At 39.8% G+C, this 22,583-nt stretch overlaps 1 protein-coding gene across 1 annotated transcript in view; it reads left to right on the top strand.

Moving 5' to 3' along the window:
• The window catches only part of LOC102303513 (nuclear receptor subfamily 3 group C member 1), a gene marked incomplete at its 5' end in the record, with an annotated part of 65,000 nt that overhangs the window by 21,416 nt on the left and 21,001 nt on the right, over window positions 1–22,583 (top strand). Inside the window, 1 exon segment of the mRNA NM_001286292.1 lies at window positions 20,126–20,295. Within this exon segment, the coding sequence (NP_001273221.1) occupies window positions 20,126–20,295 (170 nt within the window).

A 22,583-nucleotide genomic window follows, 5' to 3' on the forward strand; every position in this document is an offset into this window, starting at 1 on the left:
TTTCCTCTTTCTCACTCTTTCCTCATCTTAGCCCTTCTTTTTTCTCACACTCTGGGACACTTGAACTTCCCCTTTTTTATATTATATCTCACCTCATTTCAGTTTGCTTTAAGCTACTGTAACTTTCTCTGGACTACTGTTCTGCTTCTAACCTACTTTCAACACTTTGTGTTTTCTTTGTAGATGAAAGCTGCCCAACAGGCCTCAGCTTTGTTTGTGTATTGTACTTTCATGTTCATTGAGAGCTTTTCTAACCTTGTTATTCTTCTGAAATGGTAGACGAGGGCTGGAATTCCTGATGAGCTTCCCATTTCTCAAATAATGTAGACTATTTCTTCCTATATTCCCGCAAGCAAGCTCGACTTAAGGGGCAAATTCTCAGGTGAGCAGTCCCAAAAAGTTGACACTTTCATGAGCCAGCAGTGCTGATTGCCACTGGTCCTAAAATGAATAAACCATCAACGACTCTTTTTTTTTGTGCACATCTTGCACATTGCAGGACTTGAATAACCTGCTGCTAACGTCCTGGTGCAGACAGCAAGATTTTCCATGTTCACAGGTGGCACACAAAGGACAAACATCCTGCAGTATAGCAGCCTAACTATCAATTTTAAAAAATATATATATATGTAATATTTATTTATTTATTAGGGGTGCAACGATACTCGTATCGATATTGAACCGTTCGATACAGTGCTTTCGGTTCGGTACGCATATGTATCGAACAATACAAAATTTTAATTTATTTTATCAACTTTCCTTCTGACGATGCTGTCTGTGTTGAGCGCTCAGTGGATCTGCGCTCGACAGTGCAGCCTAGGCGGAGTAGTCGAACGCAGATTCACTGAGCGCAGGGCAAGCTAGCGAGACAGAAGTTAAGCTCTCCTTGCAACATGGCAAATTGAACCTCCCCCACCCTCATTCAGATCTGGCGTTTGGAACTATTTTGGTTTTCATGTGACGTATGACCCTGAAGGTAAGCGCGTCATGGACTAAAGTAAAACAGTATGTTGGATGTGCCACGCAATGCTCAATTACATGGGTGGGAGCTAGTGTGTTAGCGCAGTTAGCTCGTTAACGTGTTGGCCGTCCAGCCCCAGCACGGGCGATCCGCGGTAGCTCGTTAACGGAGATTTGCCGTGTTGTGGCGTTAACGTCATTTCAACGAGATTTACGCTGACAGCACTAGTGGGAACACAACGAATATGACTGCACATTTACGCCGACATCATCCTAGTGCAAAGACAAGTGGAAGCAGACAAAAACAACAAGCAGCATGCTACAAACTTTACCCGAGTCATTTAGACAGCCGTTAGCACATGATTCTCCTTATGGGGACCTGATATGTTTAATATGCTGCTGAGAATATAGCCCAGAAGAAGCGTATAGTATAGCTTTTATTTTGGAAAGAGCCATTTCTCTGTAATAAACTCTCTTTTCCAAAGATGAGTGATTCCTCAATCAGATACAGGGCTCGCAAAATCGCTAGCCCGACGTCCCGGGGCTAGCGATTTTTCCAGTCGGGCTACCAAAATCTATCTCTGCCCTGCCCGTCGGGCTATCGTAGGAAGGAAAAATATATGTCAATGCTTTTGCATTCTTTCGGAAATGTAGCTGGGTAATTATGTCATTGGCATCGGTGAGCCACTGTCAATATGTGACATATTGAAATCGCGTTTGAATTTGCGCTTGTTTTTTTGCTTTCACTTTGCAATCGCGCGAACTGTGTATAGAGAGCGACAGCACTGATTGGTGAGTGATGATAATTTGTGCACCAATTCCTCTGACATCGTCTTATCAATCGTTAGCTTACTATGCAAACATGACAAGTGAAATCTCCCGCAGCAAGCTTAAACATGTGAGAGGTTGATCGCGCAGAGAATCGCTGAGCTTATGTGTGTGTGTGTAAAAGCAGCAGGATATATATTTTAGTTCTGCTGAGCCAAATAAGACAGGTCAGGGTGAAGAAGTGACAGCCAAAGAAAAGCTTACCACAAAACGGAAAAGTTATGACAAATCAGACTATAAGGCAAAAAGAAAGTGCAGCTTTATGGTTTCATGGACAAAAGAATTTCTGTGGCTGCAATATGACGAGCTAAATAACCAGGGCTGCACATAAGTGGTCCGCAGGTGCGCATTCGCTGTCAAAATAAAAAACGCGCACAAGATAAGAAGTTGCAACGCGTGTTTGCGTACATAAGATTTTCAGGAGGAGGACAGAAATTTGTTTAGAACTCTTAAATATATCGAAGAAGCAAGCTCCTTTAAGCAATTACTGTGATGTTCCTCCACCTCCAAAGAAATGTCAGGAGTCTGAACCACAAAAGAAGCGCATATTCTCGGAAAAGTAGTTGCAGGAGGTGAGCTGGCTTCAAACAAATGATGAACGCACAGAGATGTGGTGCGGAATGTGCCGTGAAAATTTAATAAATGACAAATTAAAAAGGCATGAACATTTTTTTTTGTATCGAAAAAATATCGAACCGAACCGTGAATTTTGTGTATCGTTGCACCCCATATATATATATATAAAAACGAATCAAAATAGCGGTCACCTCAAGGCGCTTTATATTGTAAAGACCCTACAATATTGGTGAAAGCCCAGACAATCACAACGCCTTATGAGCATGTTGATGGTGGGAAGGAAAAGCTCCCTTTTAATGTTACGAAACTTCCTGCAGAGGCTGAGGCAGGGAGGGAGGGAGGGAGGAAGCCCTCTGCTGTGACTGGTTGGGGTTAATGGGAGGGAGACAGGACAAAATTCACACTGTCTAATGATTAACTGTATCATTAATCATTATTAAATCCAGAATTGATATTGATTTTTGTTGTTGTTGATCTAAGTCAGCCATTAGCGCCATTATGCTTTGGCATAATAATGCATAATTACACTTGGAATAAATGCACGTATGCATATGCAGTAAATATAATACAAGATGGAGATCTTTTGGGTCTGAAATATGAAGCCAGTGCAAAAATGTCTTCAATTTCCCTGTCACTTTGCAGTAAGTGCATTCTGTGCACTCACGCACACACTCACATTAGACCACCACTTGCCGAAGTGAATATGATGTAATAAATTAAGAACTGTGAACCTGTACTTAAGTAAGAATGCAATTTGATGTCTGTAACTTGACACAAAGTGCTTTTCTGTTACAAAAAAAATGTGAACATTATTACACCCCCTCAGGCCTGTTTCACTTTCATGAGTTTGGATTTTGCCATTTAATGTCTTGCATGTTTAATGCTGGTCATTGCTCAGCTGCTGTGTGCTCGCTGCTGCTTTTGTACATTAAATAAATTCAGCTTGTACAGCGACAGTCTGAGGCCTCGTCATAATGTCTGCTCTTCTCTCTCCTGCACATTTCCCTCCTCACTGCATGGTCTATCAGCCTTTCAGCCATTAATTACAGCTGACGCTCTATCCATTTTCCTCAATCTGCTCTTCGCTGTACTCTCTCCTTTCTCTGTGTCTGTGCTCTCTCACCACTGATTCATCACTCTTTACTCTGAGTCCACCCCCTCTTGCACAAAAACGATAAATGGTGTTTGTCAGAATACATTAGCTTTACCACTACAGCTCATCTCTCATCTGCATGATTTTAGTCAATAACATTATTATTGCCTATTACAGAGAAAATGTGTTTAATTTATCTTGGCAGTTAAAAAAAAAAGAGAAAAAAATTTTTTTTTAGACATTTATTGTAATGGATGTTATAGTTCAAGATAATTTTTTTTGCATTCATGTTTTTTCTGTGCCACATAATCCGCTAATAATTTTCTGCATAATTTTAGATTATTTCTGGTGATCTTCCACATGCTTGCTGCTAGCCCCCCCACCCCCCAAAGAAATCCTGCAGTCAGGTGCCAGAGATTTAAAAAATGTAATCTGAGAGATATGGTCACAAGTTCGTGGACACGAGACAAGAATTATTAGTAAAAGATCGTCTTGCTTACGATTGCTGGATGTCTGCAGCCTAGCCCTAAAAATCACAACAGTACGAGTGAGGCGGCTTCAGTGCACTTAGTCATGCTGTTCTTTCACTGCTGTTGCTATGGAGCTGAACTTCAGGTTCAAGTTTTTGTTTTTTTGAAATAACTCTGAAATAGGATGCATTTTGAGTTGAAGTGAGCATCATGCCATCCAGAGTAGACAGTAGACAGTTTTCTTAATGCTAAGGGGAATTTTTTGTCCTGCTGCAATCGGTCATATGTCCATATTATGAATGGGGACTTGTTTAGAGTGCAAATGAAGGCAGGATTATATGACGTAGCAGATCTGCAGCTGCATCACAGTGCACTGCTGGATAACACTCTGCCTCGTCTACAGCACACAAATTGTGACAGTGTGCCTATCTTAATGAAATAGATGGCTACAGAATAACATCATCTGGAGGTCTGTATGATTATAAAGTGTCTACACTGAATTATGAGTCATTGCTAACAGTGGAAGTTGAAAATTAGTCCAAGCTTATCAGTCCCTCTTGTCAAATCGGGCATGTTTTTAGCTCATCCGGTTGCAGGACCGATGAGCTCATGCAATGGGAAGGTGTCTGTCATCCTTCCTGCTCTGTTCACAATAACTGCTACTCCCCTTAGAGTATTGGTCAGGTTTTAGTGAAACTTGCAAACACAATCCTCACCTAATGGATTTTCAGTATTTTCAAAATATGCCCAAGGACAAGGTTTGTCATCTTACAGGCAGTTTTTGTGCTTTTTCTGGCTGTGTTTACTACTCACTGTGCCACAATACTCCTGAACTCAAACACTTTTGTTTGGTGTTGAGCAACATCACAACATTTGTGCAGGATATGACTGTTTGAGGGCCTCCTTGACTTCTCAGTGGATTTCAATTATCATTAGTTTGTGCAGTGCAGCCTATCAATGACACTGAAAGTTACATTTTTTGTGTGTCCAATTCTATAACCTGTGAGCTGTGGTGGATCATGAGCCAGATGAGCTACTGCGTCACTGACATTAAAAAATAATTTGGCCAGACTCATAACACTGGAGCTTTTTCATGCCTGAGTCACAGGCCAGCTTGTGTTCAGGCACACAGATAGTAAAGCTATTGCACTGAAAATGTACAGGCCTTCTTGTTTCAACACAGAAAATTCACCAAGAATTAAAAAAGGTCTCGACTGAGCAGAAAGTCCAAACATCAAAATGGGCTCTTTTATATTTTCATTTGCTGTATTATTATTATTATATTGATAAGTTAACATGTACACAGCATTTAAAGAATGTAGGCAACTGAGTTAGAGCTGGTTTTATATTTATTTTCAGTTTTTTGTATATACCATCTGGTGACTTACTTCGCTGCATAATAAGACACTGAATTTTGTATCTTTCTAGTTTGACTGTGCATTATTTTGGTTTTGGTGATGTTCAGTGGTCCTATCTGTCCACGCCTTTGAAAGATTTCTGGGACTGGAGAATTGAAGTGAATCTCCACCAAATTAATTCTGTAAATACTAAAATAATCAACTGTAAGTCAAGCTTAGAGTTTGTATGCATTTATTATTGAGTTTATCCTCCATTGGTTATTTGTGCTTTAGACTCCTGTGTTACTGTATTGTGATGTATTTCAAAGGTATACCCACTGCACTGCAAAAGCAGTCTTACTCACTATACACCAGCATACACTGATTTCACCTGACATCAGAAAATAAGCACAGAGTGTGGTTTGCAAAACATTTCAACCCACTTGTTAAATGAAACAAAGCTGATAAAACTGAGTGGTAGTCAGTTTAAAACAAGCAATGGGGGGGTCTGTCTTTAAAAGATCCTTGCAAGACTTTTGACATATGTTTACTATGCACTGAAATGAAAAGACGACAGGATGGGTATGGTCAGATAAACAGTGATTTCAACAGGCAGGAGGACCTGGGGAAAATGGAAATTAGGTAAGTTTGTATGTGTATTCAGTTAAAACACACGTGTGCTTCCAGCTTACCTCTAATGCATTTGTTAGTGAAGTCTATGCTTTACTGTGTTTGCTCAATTACGGTTGACCCGCAGTGAAAAATGCTACTTTTTGCCATTAATGGTTCTGTTTACTTGTATTAAATCAATGCTGCAGATGGGATCCGGAAGGAGACAATTTGGGGAGATTTTTTGTTTACTTGTGGTTGACATTTCCTTTTTTATATTATTTTTTAAGCTATCTGTTCCCTGTGTGTGTTTCTAAACAACTAGAAAGCATATGGGTTCATAATGTTAACAAAAAATAGATTGTTTTTCAAGCTGACGCCAACTACTGGAAATCTAATATCAAACCTATTGTTTTTTTCAGTGTTTTTTCTCATAACTGTTACCAATTACCCTCTTACATACTGGAAATTGTTGATAGCAAGAGAAGCAGGGTTATCAGACACACCTTCTCTAAGGTCTTCTCTCTTATCTTATCTGCTCCTCTTCATCAAGTCAATGAGTTTGCTTGAGCGAAATCTGACACATGGACGTTTCTTTCCTCCCTCACCCTGGGCCCAAAATGAGCTCAGGGGCTCATATTCCACTTGCTTTTCTCAGAGGAAACCGAAATGTGGGGTAGGGAGGGCAGTGTCCGAAGGTTGGGGCCTTCAGTAGTCCGAGCGCAAATTGGAATCTACACATCTAAGGTTTTACAGTGGTTTCTTTTCATTTCATCACTTTTCAAGAAATCGGCTCATCCTCATCCTGCTTTTCTGTTTCCTTCTTTCACAACTTACTTATCTGTCTTCAAATAAGGCCATCTGAGTTGTGAAATCTGTGAAACAATTCTTGCAATGGAATGATCTCCCAATTTAAAAAAAAAAAAAATATACTATACATCATATATATACTATACTATATATTATATTATATATATTATATATTTAAGTTATACATATATTCTTATATAAGCAAGTCAGTTTTCTCTTCATGTTTTCTCTGCTTTTTTTTTTTTTTTAGCTTTCCCTTTAGGCTGAGCAGGTTGGTTAAGGGGCTTTTTAAGCGCACTTTAGTGGGTTAACGATCAGCCTGTTTAATCCCATGGGTGTGTTTGAGCATGCATGGGTGTGTCTGGTGTGAGTGTGTGCATGTGTGTAAGAGATAGAGAGGAGGAGGATGATAACCTTGAGTGAATTGGAATCAGGATATCCAAAGAAAAGTAGCACTGTCCCTCATGGACTCGAGGTAAAAGTCTGCTATTGCACCTTTGATGCTGCCCACAGAAACACAGCAGGAGAGTAAAGCTGCGCCAGCAAGGACAACAGGAGTCTCGCATCAAACTCACAACCCATAAAAATCTATTATTTTTAGGGCTTTCACAAGCTTTTATTAAGGCTCTTCCAAGCTTGTGTGTGCATTTGCTTGGTTACGTGTTTGATTTGTTTTGTTTATTGGCCGTCTCTGTCTCTTTGTTTTGAGCTCTGTTGTTGTTGTCATAATGTATTAGCTTTCAATGAGTTTGGTACAGGCTAAGAAAACCATTGCTGCACTTTGACAGCTAAACAGATGCTGTTTCAGTTTTCTAATATACGGTAAATATTTAATTGAAGTTGGTCATTACGCTCCAGACTGTACTGTTTGCAGTGCGCCTTGGGCTAGAGCGGAATAATTTGCCGGTGTTTTTGGCCAGAACAGGTTATGTACACCGCAGTTGTGTGGTGTTTTATTTTTGTTTTTATTAAGCGTGACACCACCTGATTTTCAACCACATTTCTGGCCTCCATTAGCGACTTTTCTTACAAGATATTTTGCTCCGTTGTTTTGTTTCTCCTCTTCTTAGGTTTAAGCGGGTTAGATTGTCCTAACCTATATTAGTGTCAGCTTGAAATTAGTTTACTACAGATAAAAAGACTGATAAATTCATGAGTAAACATGACAGGCAGTAACTTGTGACATGTAATGTCAATACTTTTGAGAACTGGGGGTGAAAATTTTAGCTTGTCTGTGAAATCAACATGTTATTTAATAAGGGTCTCCTCCTGAGTACGACTGATGAAACAAACCTCCTACTTTGTACAATAATTATTTTTTTCCCTTTGCAAATCTTGCACATAATGCTCACGAGTTAAACATTTATGATGAAGCTATGAGCTATATGTGTGCTTGCTTACTAACAGTCCAGTGGCGCTCTACGCAACTTAATGTACTGTTTAAAGTAATCATTTGAGACTTTGTAGAACTGCTGTTTCTTTTTAACTGTAAAGCAAACAGAAAGGAAGCACAACTACATGAAAACAAGTTTTCCACTCTGCAGTTGCAGGCTGCAGACCAAAGCAGACTGACAGACAGGTTCTTAAGTAGACTTATCACTTAATCTTCTAACTGTATTTTCCAGTAGAATTATTTTGAATTAAGGAATAAACTGTCATCTGATGTGTATCAGATCACATCAGCCTTCCACTTTCCAGTGGTCTGCTGATAATGCAGGATACGTTTCAGTGTTAGAAAGAAATCATGTGGGTAAATCATAAACCCCTTATTAGCTTTTAAGAGAGTTCTAGGCTCTGTATCAGAATAGCAAAAATTTTTAATTATAATTCTTCTTTTTTTTTCTTCTGTACTGTTGATGACTGATTATCATTTCATGGTGCAATAAACACTTTGTCAGAGTTCTTTGTGAGAGGAAACTAGTTTGACAGAGTGATTGCATTGGGTTTCCAATGCATCAGAGGCACACAAAAAAAGAAATTAAATAGTTCTTTGAACAAATTCCAGCTTGTTGTAAATTTAAAACCCTTCTTTCTATTTAGTGTCGGTTCCTGAAACCAGTTCCCGTGTCGTCGTCTCCCCCCCCCCGTGCAAGCAAACTCTTACTGCCCTGCTTCTGTGCTCCCATAGTTTTCTCACTGTACATCGACAGATTTCAATTTGCATCTACCAACTTCATTAATCTTTTTGCAGACAGAGGTGGGCGTATGTAAATGTAACCCTCTATTAGTCAGCTAAAGCCATCACCACTCTTCTCTGCTAATGCTTCCAATGTAGCTGGAGACATTTTCTCTGGCCTGGCCTCTAGTAAGAGTGCATGCATGTTTCCTTTTTTTCCCCCTCAGACCTCAGAAATTGATCTAAATGATAATAAAGTTAACCAACAGGCTGGTGAACCTAAATAATCTCAGCCAAGATAAACGTCAGGGAAAATGATCACTTTCCCTGCCGTGCTTCCTTTAAATTGTCACTCTCAGCACTTTTTGCTTGTTAGCAGGTAATGATATAGAAATCAAAGACGAGTCAGTCAGTATTCTTACTGCCATCTCTGTCTATGACTTCAGAAACATTAACCTTTTTTCATGCGGCGTGTCAGGACAGACACTGAGGTGATACCGGCGTTTCAGCTTCTCCTGCATTTACAAAAATAAGTCTCACAGTCTAGTATTTCATTGGGCCACTTTTACTTTTGATGCTAAGGTTATGGTTGCTTCTATTCTTACGCAGTGTTGCAGAGTGGAATTCATTTGTCTTTGAAATCTTGTATTGATGATGGGAGAGTCAGACTGCTGCATAAAGCCTTCTCCATCACATCCTAGAGATTCACAGTGGGTTAAGGTCTGGACTCTGTGGTTGCCAGGCCATGTGTGAAGTAAAGAAAACACTTGTGACCTGGCCAGTATTGACACCCCTCCTGAATCACCATGAGTGTGCTTCTGAAAAGTTTTGTCCTGATCTATCCCCGGTGTCCAAAGCTCTAAGCTTTGCCATGTAGTTTTCCAGCTCCAGTACATTTCCTTATTATTATTTACATGTTCTGTACTATAATTACACATGAAGAAGGTTACTTTCAGTTACTTCCTTGTAACAAGGGGTCACTGCAGCAGATAGTTCTGCATAGATGATCTGGGAGATTTCTACACCAGATGCCAGGGGTTTTGTTTCTCTGCCTGAAACCAAATCAGCAATCTTTTACTTGACAAGCAAATGTGTGAACTACTACACTGCAGAGGCTTCTTTTCCATTCATTCATTTATGTTTGCCTTTATCTCTTCTTCTTTTATTATTATTTTATTGAATAAAGCCTCGCGTAGCCACAAAATTGCAAGTTCTTCGACATGCAACACACACACATACTAACCTTAATGAAATATGAAATATACTAATCTGTATTTTTTTCTTTTTCTTTTGTTTCCTTTCTTGTTTCTTTCCAGTTCTTTGTCTCTGTTTAGTATTGTGTTTTTTTTAATAACATATTGGGCAAACAAAGAGAGAAAGAAAATGATGTCTCATGCTCCCTGAACCACTCTTTCTCAGTGTGAGTCTGATGAATCCTGGCGTTGTCATCTTGGAATATGTTTTAATCTCCTCCTTACTTCACTGATTCTTTCTTCATAATAAAAAAGCAATGTTATATACTGAGAAAGTACGTGTTTGGGCTTCTTATCCCAGCATTATCATTTTTTCCAGTTCTCTTAAACAGTCGGATGTTCACGTCTCTGTACAGTCCTTTACATGTTTATGCCATGATAAATATTTATTTAGCATAAATATTCTGTTAGGTAACTGCTTCTTGCTTAACATTGCATATGTTGTAAAATGAAAAGCAGCATGATAAGGAAATACTTTCTGTCACCCTTTCAGTACTTTTTAGTCAGCAGTACAATATTTCTGACATAATGTTAAATATAGTGGTAATGATGACATTTATGGTAATTAGTCATGAGTTGCTGAGAGGAAAAGTGTCTTTCCTGTCAAAATGCTGTTGTGAGAGAGAAAGAAGAAAAAGTGCATGAAAGGAGAGAGGAGACTTTCTTCTGAGGCCGAAGCATTAAAGTCCTAAATGAAGGCTAATTACATAAGAGGACAAGGGGAAATGCTGTGCACCCTGAGGCCTTGGCCATCTATCTGATTTAAGACACACAATGTGTCAGCGGTAAATCGAATCTGCAGGGAGCAATTGGAGGTTCTCTGCACACACACACACACACACACACACGCTTGTATTGTGATAAGGCTGCGCAGCACACAGGATTTATTGCACTGGTGTTAGAATTATCCTGTCATCTTCTTTATTTTATTAATCAGCTTTTGGTCAAAGATGTGATGGGAAAAAAATGTTGAGCATTTGTTCCTCTGTGAGGTTTTAGAGCACAGTGTTTGGCTTTGTGGTATCGGTAAAAGCGAGACGATTTTAGATGTGATGACTAGAAAATCTGTTTTATTTAAATTTTGACATTTTGTCTCCTTTAAATAACAAATTAGCAACAAACTGACTATTTGTGATTTTTAATCAGTGATGACAAGTTCTTTTTAAGTTGTTTTGCAGAATCAATTTAGACTGCTTTGTAAAGAAGTGTATAATATTTTGAAATGTACTAAAGTAGAACAGGGTTGTAGGAAATAAAGGTGACACGTGAGTGGTTGTACTTGAAATATTCCATTCTTTCACAGTTATATATGTTAAATAGCAAATGATTAACTTTTCGTTTTTAAATGTAATTGTTTAGCTGCTCCTGGGCTTTATTGTATTCATCTATTAAAAGCTGCCTGTTGTATTCAAATGGCACACTGTATTTTATTATACACTGTATATACTTATAAAAATGTAACATGCTACTGGTCTGAAAAAGTAGATCATCTGTATCTCACACTGGAATAAACTTGCAAGATTGTGCCATTGCCCTTCATTTTGCTCCCTGTGGTCGACACCATGTGGCCCAATTTCCTGTAAAGCTCCACATTCCAATACAGCATAACTTCTCTCCAGGGATTTAGCACGTGACCTCATCTAGCCTAAACCATGCCCTTCTCAGAGAGAAACAGTAGAAGTTTTGTCTCTTGGTTAACTGCTCTCCTCTGTTCTGCAAATTATCTTGTACATCAAAGTGGAGAAGGGCCTTACTGTTAACACACTTTGCAGTTTGACTCTTACTGTAGCTTTGATTTGTTCCTTCCTGGCTTCGTCTGCCTACGCACAAGCGCTTGTCTTTGCTGACTGTGTAACTGAAGTGGGGCACAGAGACGAGACTCCTGCAGGGTAGTTTTGGTGATGCTGCACGCTCTCTGCCATCTGTCTGTCTGTCTGTCTGGATCTTAGTAATGACATGCTCAACATCATTACTGTAAATGATAAAGTACAAGAGAAATGGTGAAAAGAATAGCAGGGATTAATTGCTGCGATGGGGGATTAGCAGAAACAAGGAAAGAAATGCCCTTATAAGAGTTCACATTACAAATGGAATACTGGCCTACAGTGTCTCAAAATCAACTCAACTAAGCTAAATATGTTAATAATAATGGATTGGATTTACATAGCGCTTTTCAAGGCACCCAAAGCGCTTTACAATTCCATTATTCATTCACTCTCACATTCACACACTGGTGGAGGAAAGCTATAGCTGCAGCCACAGCTGCCCTGGGGGAGACTGACAGAAGCGAGGCTGCCATATCGCGCCATCGGCCCCCCTGGCCAACACCAGTAGGGGTAAGGTAAAGTGTCTTGCCCAAGGACACAACGACCAGGACAGAGAGCCCGGGGATCAAACCGGTGACCTTCCGGTTACAAATGCGCTTCCCAACCCCCAGCGCCCCGGTCGCCCAAATAAACAAGTTGTTAAATATTATTATCCCTTTAATACTTAAATAAGTATTAGCCCTTCCACAACCAACTATCCTACTCTACCCTACCCACCCCATCTCTTCTTTGTTTTTGTTTTTTATTTTTGGTTGTTGTTTATATCTTTTTTCCCTAAAATATTAAAGCGTGTAAGCTGCTAATGTCATTATACACTCACAGGTCATTATATTAGTTACACATTGTTAGTGGGTTCCTCGTTCATGCTCAGAACTGCTTTAATTCTTCGTGGCATTGCTTCAACAAAGTGCTGGACAGACCCATATTGACATGATAGTATCACACAGTTGCTGCAGACTTGTCAGGCGCACATCCATGATGTGAATTTCCTGTTCTGCCACATCCCAAAGGTGCACTGCTAGATTGGGATCTAGTGACTATGAAGGTCTTTTGAGTGCAGTGAACTCATTGTCATCAAGAAACCAGTTTAAGATTATTTGAGATTTGTGACATGGTGCATTATCCTGTAGCCATTGTAAGATGGGTACACTGTGGTCGTAAAGGGACACACGTGGTCAGGCTGCGGTGTGGTGGTGTAAACAATGCTCAGTTGGTACTAAGGGACCCAAAGTGTGCCAAGAAAACGTCCCCCCATACCATTACACCACTAGCAGCAGTCTCAGCTAGTAATACAAGGCAGGAAGAATCCATGCTTTCATATTTTTAAGCCAATTTCTGACCTCGCAATTCAAACAAACAAAATGTGGCAGCAGAAACTGAGACTCATCAGGCCAGGCAACATTTTTCTAATCTTTGTCGTTCAATTTTGTTAAGCCTCTGTGAATTATAGACTCAGTTCCTTGTTCTTACCTGACTGGAATGGTACTTTTGTGGCTTTCTGCTGCTCTAGCCCATCTGCTTCAAGGTTTGATGAAGCTTTCAGAGATGCTCTTCTGCACACCTTGGTTGCAAAAAGTGGTTATTTAAATAACTATTGCATTCCTATCAGCTCAAGTCAGTCTGGCTATTCTCCTCTGGCATCAACAGGACATTTTTGCCCCAATAAACTGCCGCCCACTGAATATTTTATCTTAGATGGGCCATTCTCAGTAAACTCTAGAGATAGCTGTGTGGGAAAATCCCAGCAGATTCGGCAGATTCTTAAATACTCAGACTAGCCCATCTGGCATCAACAACCATGCCACTGAAATCACCTTTAATCCTCATTGCGAAACTTGTTTTAAACTTTAGGTCATCCTGACCGTTACTACATGCATGAATGCAATAGATTGCTGCCATGTTATTGGCTGAACAGGCATCGGGGCAGCTGGACAGGTCTTCCTAATAAAGTGTAGGTATAATGTTGAATATTCCCTATAAACAGTTTTTAGATAGTCTAGTTATTTGTTTTCACCACACAACAGCATATCATAAATCCCCAAAGCCTTAGAAAATCCAAAACACGAAGCTACTGAGAGAGAAAAACCTTTAAAGCCAAACTATTTTGCAGCAGCTCTGAATCAGGTCATTCACTGCTTTAATTATCTTCTCTTGTAATTCTTGTTCTTGTAAAAGAACTACTTCCTAATGTAATGTTATGCTTAATCATAACATTAAGATGATTGCTGTGCAGCGCTTTGCATTGTGTTTACTTCACCACTGAGAAACCCTGACTACACAGTGCAAGTTGAAGGAATAAATTCCACTAATTCCTGATGAAAAGAGGCGACAGAACAGATTGAAGTAACTCATTTAGTTCTAAAAATTCCCCAGTTCACTGCCTGCCACAGTGGAAATGAGTGCTAATGAGATGTCTTTGTGTCCACTTTGCTAATGATTCTTTGTGGGCATCTGTGTCTGGTGTATATTTGAGAATAGCAGCATTGAGGGTAGGAGAAGGAGAAGACGCAGTAGCAATAGAATGGCACAAACTGTTGCTACGTGTGAGAGGAAGTCAAACTGTTAGGCTGAGGTACTTATTTGTGCTTTCACTTGTGTCCTATCTTTTTGAACTTCATTTTAAAACCATCCTCAAAAAGAGCTGGTGGACAATTTGTTGAGTAGGATTTTTTGAAGTTATGTTCATGTCATAGTAGTTGAGACATAATTTACGCTTGATATTTACGCATTTTCTAGTATTACCAAATTGAGCGGACTATAGTTCAGCACTCCTTGCATGAAGGTGAGAAGGGATGCCAGCAACAGATTTGAGTGCCGTACACTTTCCTTCTTACAGGCTGCATGGCACAAAGAGGTTTTCAGGGAAGTATAAATGCAACATTTGAAGAAACCGTCATGCTTTCATTTTTTTCTATTGAGTCTCACATCTGTTTGATGTTTGCTTCGAAGACACTTTGAAAATACTTTGTGAGGATAGTCGCGAACAAATGTTCAAGTTTTAGGTTGGGGAAGAAGTGACTGATGCTATGAAATGATGATTGAAATGACAGCCGTGCGTAGGAGATTTAGACATTCACATGCGAGGATGGCAGAGTTGGTGGGTGAGTGTTGTTTAGCAAGAGGAAGAAGGGAGACGAAAAGAGGGAGCCATGACACAATCACATGACAATTTTTGAAACAAGGGTAGCTTTATAACCCCGCTCCTCTCTGGCAACCAAAGGCTCTGCTTAAGTAATTTGAAGACCAGATCAACAAACCCACACAGGTTCCTATTAGCAACACAAACTGAAAACACACACACACGTACGCCATGTATTCCCGTTCCCGGGTAGGTGAGTTAGATAATCCCATGACTCGCCTGACCTCCTCCATACTCCCTGCAAGTAGTGAATCTGGATTGGCTGAGAGGCCGGGCTGGGGTGGGGTTGGAGGGCGTCCGCCCCAGCGGCCGTAATGCGAATATTATATAACTTGGAAAATGAGGTAGAGTGAGGGGGGTGAGCAGTGAGAAAGGAAGAGAGAGTTAGTGAGAGACGGATGTGAAGAGAGTGAGGAAGTGAGAGTAGCAAGAGGCAACAAAGGAAGAGTACAGTAAAACGGTAAAATTACACAATGGCTTAAAAAATGGAGAACAGACTTATTGTTTTTATATTTTACTACACTGACTAATATTTGCTAGAGCAGGGACGCAGGCTACTTTTCCTGTGCCATCTTATGTGAAACTGTCAGACTTCCTTTCTTTTCAAAACCCAGGGCTTTTGTTACACAACAGATTTCAAATTTGAAACTTGTGCTCCGTGTCAAGAATTATTTGCAGCATTTGTTGTTTTGTTTTGCAAATATCATTCATAAAAAATACATATTTACAATCAAATATATCTAAAATAAACCTGCAAATCTCAGTTAAAATCATAAATCAGTGTCCAAACAGCTTTTTATTTTTTGCTTGTCAGTTAAAAATTCCACATAAAAATGTTGACGTTTTATCGAATGGAGCAGCTACAGTCACTTTCGGTATGCATCAGGATCCAACACTGTGAATGCTCTTATTTTCTACATCCCTCCCATGGGCACCTCATACTTTCTGCTCCCACACATTAGCCTAAAAAAGCTTTGATCTGAATGGAAAAACTAGGCTTACTGTATATCAGTTCCCACTGTAGTTACTGCTATATGATTCCCCAGTGACAGATCAGGTCAGCTCAGTTCACGCAGGCTCTCCATGGTTGCTACGGGCAATTTATTTATTTAAGACTGTTGTCCATGCTGCTCTATGTCTTCTACTGCTATATCACATAATATAATTTTTACTGGTGTCCATTAAACAACACGTTACTGCGATTAGTTATAAATCAGGATCTATTTTAATGGAATGTAGTTTACAATGAACACCATATGCTATTTTTAGACACATACTCTTTCTTAGCATGTGTTCATACACAAACGCACGCAGCGAAAGTGATGTTTGTAAGTAGAAGTAAAAGGGTGTGGGAAGTCACTGTCATCATGGCCCAGCCTTTACTTTCCTTCATTTGCCTTTTAAGACCAGGTTCTAGACTGATGCAGCAAAGTCCGTGCAGTAAATCACAAATACACACACACACACGTTCCAAAGGCAGTTTGGGTGATGAAAGAGCAGCAAAGGGCCATGAACTGCAACCTGCTTTTTGTGTTTATTCGTGCCTTTTCCTCAAACCCCCCCCCCACTGGAAAGTATTGGTTAATGCGTATGTAGGTGTGTAGGTGGGTTAATACACTTCTCTTTTCTGCATGTGTACATTTGGCACTTTGTGTCTTAATCACTGTGCAGAGTTGGCTTGTTTGTCAATACATACAAACCCTGTTGCCCGTTTGAGTGTGTGCATCAGAGAACGATCGACTGTGTGCACGTCTGCTGTGCTCTAGCCCAGTATGCATTCCTAATGAGGCTTGACTCTGTGCTACATGGCTCAGAGCCACACATGATGTCTCAGCAGTGGGAGGAGCATATGAAATGGCTCGCAAGTAGGGGTGGGGGGTTATAAATCTTTAATCCAAACACCACCCTGTGGTCATTTTACATTACCAGCAGTTGAGTCATGCCGTAGCAGACCAGAACAGAAATTTGTAGCATGTGACATTTTGTTGTTGTTGTTTACTGAACTTTTAAACATTAAAATTGAGAATAAAAGAAGTGATAAGATAATTTTTTTTAAACATGTAGCTACTCTACATTGCAGTTGTGTTAATTTTGACAGGATATTTAGTTTTAGTCTTAGCCACAATTTTGACATCTAAATTCTTTTATTTTTAATCTAGCTTAAGTTGATTAAATATTATAACATTATAGTAGACTCAATATGAGATTTATTCAGTTGACCCAAAATAAAAAGTGTAAAAGTTGGTCATGAGGGTTGCTCCATATGGTTTTCAAAGCATCTTCTTTTCAGTGATATCAAATACAAAATGTGTCCATATGTCTACTGCCCTCTTCTTCCCAAGCAGTTGATATTTTGTCACATTTTCATGACAAACATGGAACATGAAAGCTAGCTGTATTATTTGCCAGTGCAAGAGACTTCTTCAGTTTTAATAAGATCAACTACAATTGTGAGCTAGATGGCTGAAAATCTAAACAGACACATTGCCTCCACTTCAGCTGCAGAGGATGAGATGCCTGCATTTGTCAGTCTTTCTAAACTTCTGTGTTTACATTTGTTTAAATCGGATGATTGGTCACAGGTGGTCTCCCACTTCACTGGCCACTTTTTTGTGGTCTCCTAGAAGTCCAGATATTTACAGCTCAAGCTCTGCCCCATAATAAGTGTCCACAGTTTCGTCAGTTGCTCCTTTAAGTAGACGAGTAATGAGAGCACCAGAAAGATGAGCACATAGCAGGAGCATTTGCCAACATTCACAGAGTTCCAGTGTGGCAAATAAAGTTTAAACACATTGAAAGTTGATTTGATTTCCATCAGTCTATACTCTTCCGTTTATCCTTAGAAGCAACGACCATAGGATGAGAGGCAGGGTACACCCTGGACAGGTTGCTAGTCTGCTTCAGGGCTAACACAGAGAGACAGACAAACCATTCACACTCATATTCAAACCTCTCAGGGAAAAAAAAGAAATAAAGGGTTTTATGTCCACTGAAATGCTTGGGCTTTTAACTCTTTTAAGGTCTGCTTGAATTTTCATTGTAGCATCCCAAATGGGCGTGTTGGGGAAATTCCACATTTGCAAAAGCAAATTTTATAGACTTAATTTACAATATTATGCAATACCTGTCGTAATGAGGTATTCTGTGTTTGTTTCCTTACGATTATGGATCAGTTGCTCATGCTGGAAATGATTTACCTAATGACTTCAGATTTGAAAAGCTGTGACACCACAAGTGCAGTTGTTTGCCAGGTTGATGATGAACAAATAGCATAGATGTTTGTTTTTGGTATGATCCTCATTGTTAAAACAACTCATTTAAAAAGTCCTGTGAAAGGACCGCATCGAGCCCTTTGAAAACACGACTGTAGCAGAAATGAAAAATAATCGCCCATTAGTATATTTGTGTAAAACTCTGCCAGATCCCTTGTGTTAAGGAAGGATCCGAATGTAGCACACACACTAGCATATCAATATTTTGGCTATGTAATGACAATAGCCTTTTAACTGACATATCATGTAATTAAAATTAGCAGTCATTCAGTTATTATAAAAATCCTTATAAGTAATCCCATCTTGCATCAGGATCAGTGGTGTGTCCTAATATATGGACTATGTACAGGATCAACTGAACAATAAGGGGAAAAGGACTGTTTTGTATATACATTGTCTGCACGTAACCTATATGTGCCAAATTTGATTAGACTATTGAAGCAGATTACTGTACTTCCAGCTGAAACTCCTAATAGTTTCAATTTGTGGGTTTGATGAACCATACTTAGCCTCTGAGGTTATAGTGATGCAGAAAACTAGGTCTGAAATTGAGGTATGCATATTTAACAGAGGTGCATTTATTTTTGTGGTGCAATGGAACAGTACTTGTGAAAAAGTATTCCGTGTTTTGTGATCGCATACTTTGCTCAGATGGGGATCAGAAGTTTAGCTGGGACTGCATTCCGAATCCAGATACCATTCGAACTTGGCTGCGTTGGAGTCATCTTGACTAGCTCACCATAGATATGAATAGACATCTTAGCTTAAGGTGTCTTCCAAGATCCATCAACGCTACTCCCCTTGGTTGCGGTCCAATTTACATAAGCAAGTGTCGTCTTTCCAGTGACCATCAGAAACCAGGCCATGTGAATTTGGGTCATGCTTTTTTAGATAGCAGTGCTGCTGATCTGTGAGGTGGATTCAGAGTTCCAGTTAATGTAATCCACTGTACTTTCCAGTTCTGATTGAACATGTGGAGAAAATGGACAGCAAAACACTTGAAGCCTTAGTTGAGAAGTGATGTTGTATCAGCACTGGAGCCAAGATATCTGTAGACCTAAACGCAAAGTCATTGTCAGGCTTAGCAAGCTAATCCTATTACATAATCCCCATATACATTCCAACTAGTGTGCTACCAAAACAAACAACAGGGGAAAGATTTAAGTCCTTTAATGCGGTCAAATTCCTGTGATGGATTACACGGCAGTGTCAGTCGAACACAGCAGACGTAATGTATTCTTGGTTTGCATCCTGCCACTTGACTTGCAGTGCAGCTGTCAAGTTGGTCTTAGTGACTAGTTAAGCCTCACAGTGCACTTCATGTGTGTAAATCTCTCAGTTGGAAATAACAACGTGTATGACTGTGTGTGATTACACAAGAAGTATAAAATTCTTTACTTTGTATCGTAACACACTTAGAAGATTGGACTGAGATTTAGAGCCTAGATACAGCACAGAGAAGCTGTTAGTGATAGGCTTCATTGGATTTGACTTAGAGTTGATTTGTTTTTCACTTTAAGCATTCATTAATGAAAAGACATCTGGCTCATCATTGCGTTGTGTCAACCTGGGGAAAACACTGCAAACACTATGAGGGTTTGAATTCCGATGAGGGATGCATTTTTTTTTTTATCACCCTAAGATTTGAGTCTGTTCTTTGTTCGGTCTCTGTAATACTGTGTATATTTGGGATCCGTTTACAGAAAATTGCATGACTAAATTTGGGCTCATTCAAAGGTGGTGTGAATGAGTCACCCTACACATGACATTTCCATGCTGCAAATCAGCATTCTTGACACATGTTTTCCCCCTCTTTCCTCTCTCTACATATTACAGTTCATCACCCAGAGAAGGAGAGATCAGCAGCTCTGTGGTACCTGCCCAATCCAAGACCAGCGGGCAGACTCATAAGATCTGTTTGGTGTGCTCAGATGAGGCCTCTGGATGCCATTACGGGGTTGTAACATGTGGCAGCTGCAAGGTTTTCTTCAAGAGAGCCGTTGAAGGTTGGTCTCCCGCAATCTGCACCCACTGCCTCAATCACTCAGACACGGCACACTCCTCATTAATGCTGGAAATTCAGTTTTACTTTGAATGATGGTACTATGGATGTTTAGATTACATATGCTTATATACATATGCACTAAATTGTTAGTATTTATTACAAGTTTTCTCCCGTTACACTACAGCTCTTGATGCTTCTGCACATCTCTGCTCTGTCCTGAAGAAGAAAATTTAATGATTTCTCCAAGTTCAGGGTCACAGTTGAATAGTAGAGTGCAGGGTGAGATCTTATTTCTTCAATTGTTTGTGGGTTTAGTACATCAGTTGTATTTCTCCACCTCTTTTATTCCCCTTCTTGTTTGTTATGCCCCAAAGCAGGGACTGCTTACAACTGGTTTTGATTACCAACAAAACAAAAGCGTGCAGAGGAAAGGCCGTAATCCAGAAATATCATCTTTCCATTTTCTTTTCCAGCTTTCCAATAAAGTGGCCACGCTCTCTAGCCAATTTATTAGGTACACCTTACCATACTGGTTTAGACCCCCTTTGCCCTAATTGTTCATGGCATCGATTCAGAAAGGTGCTGGAACCATTCCTCAGAGATTTCAGTACATGACCTGTTAGCATCACACAATCGCTGCAGATTTGTTGGCTGATAAGACTCTCCGGTTCCACCACAGGCCAATGTGCTTGGGATTATTCAAGCCTTGTGAGGCTGAGGCGTTTAAGCAATGCTCAGTTGGTGTGAAGGGACCAAAAATGTGCCAAGAAAGTATCCCCCACACTGTTGCAACACCACCACCAGCCTGACCGCTTTTATACAAGACAGAAGGGATCCATGCTTTCATGTTGTTTACACTAAATTCTGACCCTGTTGTTTTCAAATGTTTTCAGTTGTCCAATTTTGTTGAGTCCATGTGAATTTGTAGCTTTAGTTTCCCATTCTTAGCTGGCAGGAGTGGGACCTTGTGGGTTCTTCTGCTGCTGTAGTTCATCTGCATCAGAGTTTGACATGCTGTGCGTTCGGAGATACTCTTCACCATATCTTGATTGGAACAAGTTATTGTTGGTTTCCTAGCAGCTCAAAGCACGGTGGCCATTCCTCTGACCTCTGGAAAAAAAAAATACCCAGAGAATGCCAGGGCATTCTAGACACTTGCCACTCATTAGATGTTTTCTCTTTATTGGACCATTTTCTGTAGCCCCCAGAGATGGTTCTGTGGGAAAATCTCAGCTCAGAATACTCAGACCAGCCAGTTGCTGCCATGCAGCTTTCTGTGTACATATCTGTGTTAACAAGCAGTTGAGCAGGTGTACCTAATGAAATGTCCAGTGAGCGTATCTTCTAATGGGGTACAGGCAAGGTATTTGATTTGATTTGATTATATTTTTGTTGAATCACAGTGGTTACATAGACCTATTTAATATGTGCACAAACAAGTAAGAAAAGGTTAGCTACATATGTACTTCAATGTGCATATTTATCTCTAAATGGTTTGTGTGTCAGAATGCTTTGGAGGGACGGGCAAGAATGCATTTGACAAACCGTATTTTGCATTAAATGCTTTTACTGTCATGCATTCCTCCCTGAGCTTCTCTTCTGCTCTCTTTCCATTCCCTTTCTTTCTACAAGCTGCCTCTGCAGATGTGTTACAGGTTGCTTAGATGGGGTTTTCTGAGGTGTATTTTAAGTCATTATTAGCGACTAACCCTAACCCTAAGACATCAACTTCAATTTATCATTGCCCAAACTTACTGAATATGCACAGAAATGACTCACTTAATTTCAGGTATCAGTTAACATAGCCCTGTCCTTTTCTTTCATTTCTATGCGTTGCTGGTGAAAGAATACCTCGCGATCAGACTTGCTTTAGGGAAATCATTACTCTGAATATTTGGGGACACGGTGTAGATGGATTATCTGACTTCTGCAGCAGTTAAGGATTAACTGGGCCGGTTTTTAATGGAATTTATTATAGAAACATTTCACAGTCTCCAACATAGAAAAGGAAAAAAGTATCAGACAAACTGATACAGATAGACTGAAACTGGAAACAAGAACCCTTGGTATGTCCTGAATTATATCCTGATATCTACGATATTTACTTCTATGGTATACTAAGATTATGATTAACGGTTATCCAGCATGTCGATATTTGTTATGCAGTGCTGGTGTAACTGCCAAGCATTCGATATGAAGTGCAATTTCACTGCCTACAGTAATAATGAGAAAGTCATACCTGTCATTTTTGTTTTTCTCTCCCCCTCTTCCTTCTCTGGTCATTGTCTC

Source organism: Haplochromis burtoni, unplaced genomic scaffold, assembly GCF_018398535.1.
Source record: "Haplochromis burtoni strain Fernald_Lab_line unplaced genomic scaffold, NCSU_Asbu1 Contig_395, whole genome shotgun sequence".
NCBI classification, from domain to species: Eukaryota; Metazoa; Chordata; class Actinopteri; order Cichliformes; family Cichlidae; genus Haplochromis; species Haplochromis burtoni.